This window comes from Aspergillus nomiae (assembly GCF_001204775.2).
Source record: "Aspergillus nomiae NRRL 13137 chromosome Unknown contig00745, whole genome shotgun sequence".
Lineage (NCBI taxonomy): Eukaryota > Fungi > Ascomycota > Eurotiomycetes > Eurotiales > Aspergillaceae > Aspergillus > Aspergillus nomiae.
This window is the reverse complement of record NW_015378800.1, coordinates 1-6,343: the sequence shown is the minus strand read 5'-3', so window position 1 is coordinate 6,343 and position 6,343 is coordinate 1. Positions and strand designations below refer to the sequence as shown.

Genomic DNA, 6,343 nt, shown 5'->3' with positions numbered 1-6,343 from the left:
CTTGACAATGTGCCCGGCGCCATTGTGTTGGAGACATTGTTGCTCGTCACCGGAATGGGATGCCTGATTGCGTGCCACACTTGGCAGTCACGCCTCTGCTGGGCTTTTGCTCGTGACCGTGGTATCCCTGGACACAAGTGGCTCGCTCAGGTCAACCACACTCTCGATGTGCCTCTGAACGCGCACAACGCCAGCAGCTTCATCGTTGCTGTTCTCGGACTGCTCTATCTCGGCTCCTCTACCGCTTTCAACAGCATGGTGACCGCCTGTATCACCCTGCTATACATCTCGTACTCCTGCCCCATCGTATGCCTCTGGTACCGCGGTCGTGATAACATCAACCACGGACCCTTCTGGCTTGGAAAATGGGGTGCCTTCGCCAACATTGTCACCGTCCTATGGACCATCTTCTGTCTTGTCATGTACTCCTTCCCATCAACCATGCCGGTGAACACAGGCAGTAAGTCTTTCTTACCCCTAACAAACCTGATTGGACATTTCCGCTGACTTTTCTCACAGACATGAACTATGTCTCGGCTGTATATGGTGTTGTGATTTTCATTGTTCTTTGCGATTGGTTCGCTCGCGGTAGACGCGTATATAAAGGGAGTGTCAGCGCTCTCGAGGGCCATGGCGCGTCCGAGGACTCGGAGTAAAAATGGATATTGATTATCCCACACTTCGCTTCTTTCACTCCTCCATTCTGCACGTATATATTATTTTTGTGATTTGCAAGCGTTTTCATGATTTGTCCACGGCGAAGTGAGGGCGTTTTGACAATGCCAGCGAGAGGATCGTTGATTGAGAACAGAGAAATTCTATGTGGAGTCGGGAGTTGTACATCAGACGACGATACCCTGAAGACATAGGAGCTGATGACCTTTACAAACAAAAAAATTCAAAAAAGTTCAATAACCATATTGTTTGAGTTGTAATCCGAGACTTGACATTTTGTAAAGGAAGATGAAGTTCATAGATTGAAGCAAGTGAACGCAGGTGAGATCTGACTGCCATGTGACTGTTGGCTATGCCGCATCTGGCCGAGTGAGTTTGTATCCGTTGGATCCATGGAAGGCTTGAGAATTGTTGCTTTTTATGTTGTATGGAATTTGTTCAATAACATCACGGGTAAGTCATACGATCGGGATGGATGGAATTACTACAGAGTATACTCAAGCACATTGACCATGGCAGCTAATTGCATGATATCAATGTGACATTTTCCATGTTTTGTACCTGATACCGGTATAACAGACTATATGAATGCAGTGGTGTCTTTTGCTGATGCAAAATGCACAAAGTGCGCCATATGTGGGCAATATTCGGTAGTTCTATTAATACCAATAACTTGTGTCAATGGCTACCTTGATCCAGGCTTTCAATCTAGGTTTTGCTTGCTACGTACTCCTTGTCTCAGAGACGCGAAAGTCAAATCATTAAAATAAAATAACAACACAGACAAAAATAAAAAGAGAGAGAAAAAAGCCTCTTCTTGCTGTGGGTCTTGTGTGTGTTTAAGTTGACGGGACTCCGTCTGTGATCCACCAGTTAAATTCGGTGTTGCGTGCACCCGAAATTTTCCCACCCAAACGTTTTCAGGATTTGAAGCCGCTCGCCGAATCGTGTGCTGCTGTACGTAATAGAATACTGGGTAGCCGTTGATCGGAGTCTTGTTTCTCCAAATTAAACCCTCAATGCGTTGGGGTAGAGGCGGCCGCGAAGTCTATGAATGTTATCTCTCCGCAGCATCTTATTAGAATCTTATAAAAGCACTCGTTTCAATTCGCAAGGTCACTGACTGCCCCACGTTCGGAGGCTTATCTGTTTGCTGATTCAGCTTGCTATCAGAGTCAACTGGGTTGCATCGCACAGCTTCAACGATACGTATTGAAGAGCACAGAAGAGGCCACGATTTTATCGCTGTTGTTTTGCTACGCCAGCCAGTTCTCGACCTGCGCGTTATTCTGCGCATCATTGTAGGGTGGTCAAGGGTCCGGCGAGTTTGAAGCTTCTCGTTCTCATCATGGCAATCATGGACGGTGTCATCCATGAGATGACTGAACAACAATTAGAACCTCAACTCCCTGAAGCGAGGGTCCTTATCATTATGACCGGAGGTACCATCTGTATGCGACCGTCACCATCAGGGTTTATACCAGCGCGAGGGTTTCAAGAGCAATGCCTGGCCCCGGTGCCTACTTTCAATGATGGCTCTCCTTCGACCATGATGGATGTTGTTGTCGATAACACAGGCCAGATCAAGGGCCATCAGAGTCTACGGACACCCCAGACTGCGTACGGCCGCCGAGTAAGATATACGGTGTTTGAATTTGAGGAGCTACTGGACAGCAGCTCTATCGATGCCAAAGGCTGGGCAGAAATTGCGCGAACCGTCGAGAGAAACTACACCCTATTTGACGCATTCGTTATCCTTCACGGTACAGATAGTTTGGCGTATACTAGCTCCGCACTCAGCTTCATGCTGCAAAACCTGGGAAAAACCGTAATTCTTACGGGATCCCAGGCTCCAATGCTGGAGCTTCAGAATGATGCGACAGACAACCTTCTTGGGTCTCTGGTTGTGGCTGGCCACTTCATGATCCCAGAAGTGTGTCTGTACTTCAACAACCGACTATTCCGTGGTAACCGGTCGAGCAAGGTGGCGGCCAGTGACTTCGGTGCATTCGATTCGCCGAACTGCACACCGTTGGCTGTAACCACTTCTATGCGCACTAACGTCAACTGGGAGCTGGTGAATCGGCCAAGGGGCATCGAGCATTTCAGCATCCAGACAGACCTAGATACCGCCCATGTCGCTTGTCTTCGTATATTCCCGGGCATCAAGCCCCAAATGGTTGACGCAGTGTTGAGACTAGAAGGACTCCGTGGTTTAGTGTTAGAGACCTTTGGAGCTGGCAACGCACCAGACGGTCAAGATAACGCTTTGATTAAAGTGCTTGCAGACGCCATCAAACGAGGGATTGTGATTGTTAACGTTACCCAGTGTAAGATGCCTACGACCTCCAACCTCATGCGATGGGACCGTTCAACTCTGACTCTGAGCAGGTTTGACTGGCAGCGTTAGCCCGGTATATGCCACCGGCATGAGCTTGTCTCGGGCTGGTGTTGTCGCCGGTCTCGACTTGACTACGGAAGCCGCGCTGACAAAACTGGCATATCTCCTTGGTCTGCCCAACGCAACCCCGGAGTCCGTGGCACGGGACATGTCGAAATCACTCCGAGGAGAACTGACGGAGGTTTCGCAACCCGTCTTCCGTCATCCAGACGGCGCTCTCACCGAGCGTGTCCAGACACTGACCATCCTGGGCTATGCCATCGCCCAGGGCGATCTCGCACGAGTCGAAGAGATCCTGAAACTCGAAAACCACTACCTTTTGAACGATGCCGATTACTCTGGCAATACTCCGATCGTAAGATACCCTCCCTCCATCCATTGCCGCTACCCGCCCGTTAACAAAGACCCTTAGCATCTGGCCGCGACATCGCCATCCCTCTCCATCCTGCGCTTTCTGCTGATGCAGGGTGGCTCTGTCCACATTCGGAATCGCAACAACCGCACCCCACTGTTCCTGGCGGCCAACGCAGGCTTATCGGAGCATGTTATGTTGCTGCGCAAGTCGGGCGCACATTTGCACTCGGATGAACGGACGGCGGCGCAATTACTCGCGCGACGCAGACCGGGAGTCTGGGGATTGGCGGGGATTGGACCGCGGGAGGTCAGTGACCACGAAATGGAAGAAGTAGGAGAGGAGCGACTGGCCGAGCGAGTGATGGCCGGATCGGCACCGTAATTAATCAAGGATATGATCACGAGACGACATGCTTGATTCAGCTCGATAGATTAAAAATAAAAAAAACAACCACAACAAAAAATAAGCGCAAAGCCTGATTGAAGCCCGAGGAATTAATTTTGTCTAGATCCCACGAAAATTCACAGGAAGTGTAGAAATAAGCACTAGTCTGAGACAAGAAACCGATCCAAACAAAGACGACCACGCCAATTCAGATCATATCATATACAACGCCTGTTGTTCAACAAATTCCACTGAGATCAGGTGAGGTGATCCTTTGGTGTCACGCCCGTGGAGAAGAGAAAAGAGCCAAAGCGCAAAGGCCGACCTGCAAGCAAAGCACGCACCAGGTTGATCCAAGGCGATAAATTGCGGGGTGAGAACGGCCCTCTCCGATTCGAAGCCATGAGAGACGTTACCCGACAAGGCAGGTCATACATACTACGGAGGAGAAGCCGAGTATACTCTGTACTAGTCTTAAATATGCTGAGGAGAGTGCTTATCGATCCAACCATATCAATTGTTCTTTCACGGGCAACAAAGTGGTCATGTGCTCGTGTCCGAGCGGTAAATTACTGGGCAAAGCTTCGACCGTCTGTCGGTTGAGAGGGACCCAGAAGGTACGATGACGGCGGGTGTAGTAGCTTCTTGGCGGGATAATACCAACAAAGGCCAGCACAGACCGAGTCGGGAGCGGTGGCCGACTGGCACCGTTAAAGGAACGTGGGCGTGATGGACGACGAGAGAGGGCCAATACTTGGTTCCAGAAGGGGCTCCACTGTGAATATCTTGTATAGACCCAGTGTATTTCAGCTGTCCCGTTTATTCTCGGGTAGACAGGGAATAAGGATATATTCAATTGACAAGATTACATCAGGAATGAGAATCGGAGATGTGATTGTGAATCTCGAACAGTCGGCACTCTCTAACGTGCTCACTAACTCGTTCTATACTGGATCGAGCATGTAACCGGAGACGCCTCCCGGGTTACCTTTCCCCCCGCCCTAAAGCGAGCAGGGAAGGACAGCGCTGGTGGTTTTTAGTGAGGTACAGTTGAGCAAACATTCGCTGAGTTGACGAACGTTTGAGTGGGCATCGTATACACTTCTCAATACATATGTACATACAATGTACGCTTCGACTACATATCAATCGATCCAGATAATTAAGAACAGATATTATTGCGTCAGTCAATCCAGGATCAAGCAATCAACTACCGAAGGTGAACACCGTATATCAAAGGCCGTGATCACTAGATCGCCCCGGCGACGTGTTAAAGCATCCGATACAATTCAGCCTGCATCCCGAGTTACGTAAAGGAAAGACGGTCAATGGCTGCGCGACGGGCGGAATTATGGAGTTATGGATGTTTCTGGCGACTTCGTCTGTGCAGTCTTAGTTGTCCGGTGATCAAACCCGGTCGAGACCTTGGGAGGTTCTATTCCTAGTTCCTTGGAAATGCCACCGGTTCCTATCAAAGTAAGGGTCACGGGTGTTGAGATACGACCAGGTAAGACTTATACAGACGAACCGTAGAAAAGTAAAAAGAAAAATCAAATAAATAAATCAATAAAACAATGATATGAAATAGGGAAAAAAAAAACTCACAACAAAAAAGAGAAAATTAAACTGGATAAAATATCCTCGTTGAGTATTTGTGTGGGCAAAAACCCGTTGTTTCCATGACTGTTTCTCATTACTCGATATAAACCACAGTGGGTGATTCAACCTCCTCGGACTCCAAATCGGACGGAGTCTTTTTTTTGAATTTTTTATTTTTATTTTTTTTTTTGAATTTTTCCTTACTAGTCTGCCTCCCTATTATTTTCTTACCAACAACCCCAGACGATCCTAATCCAGACCAGTCAGTTAGTGGTTTAGTTGGGGACCTCACAGGACTGCTCGTCCATTGGGATGTCTCCATTCGTCCATATGACATACTTGCCCTTGCCTACTTATACCTTTACATCCTTCGGACTTGAGCTTGATCGAGAATAATAAGAGAAGACAACCTCCTCCCAAGGCTCATGGTCAATTGTACCATCGATTAAGCCATCTCTTTTGCGATACCTGCGTTCCTATCCTCCTGAAGGGGTATACTTTATTGTGGGCGCGAGTCTCGGAACCGTTCCTTGGATCGATCCACCTTCACTGCCTGTCGTTCTGAATTTTTTTTTTTTGTTCAATCAGACCCGCGCACTGATTCAGATCTTCTGCGATCACCTCGTTGTCTCCTTCTGATTGCGAACCCCCTGATAATTGTTTTAGTCACTGGCGGGGAAGTCCACCGGAAGCATTGCCAGTGGAAGGAGAGGATACCGAAGCCTTATCCATCTGGTCTGGGGCCATTAACTAAGAGAAAAGACCTTGCGAGCCAACAGTTAATTGGAACCCCCCAAAAAAAAAGAAAAAGAAAAAGAAAAAAGGCACCACATTTACCCCCCTGTGGATTGCGGCATCTCAAAGCAACGACCATCAGCTTCTATCAAACAACCTCCAACTCAACGATCCACTATCACCATCAAAAGGAA

At 48.3% G+C, this 6,343-nt stretch overlaps 2 protein-coding genes across 2 annotated transcripts; both read left to right on the top strand.

The window, feature by feature from the left end:
* On the top strand, positions 1–656 carry ANOM_011749 (choline transport protein; the record flags this gene model as incomplete). The annotated part of the gene is made up of 2 exons (XM_015557005.1): positions 1–460; positions 520–656. Coding segments are annotated over 2 exons (570 nt in total), but the record flags the coding sequence as incomplete, so codon positions are not given.
* A 1,367-nt stretch (positions 657–2,023) lies between these two features.
* ANOM_011748 (putative lysophospholipase) lies at positions 2,024–3,812 on the top strand (the record flags this gene model as incomplete). The annotated part of the gene is made up of 3 exons (XM_015557004.1): positions 2,024–3,005; positions 3,067–3,431; positions 3,489–3,812. The coding sequence occupies 3 exons, from the start codon at positions 2,024–2,026 to the stop codon at positions 3,810–3,812; spliced, it is 1,671 nt and encodes a 556-aa protein (XP_015400922.1).
* Positions 3,813–6,343: the final 2,531 nt, after the last annotated feature.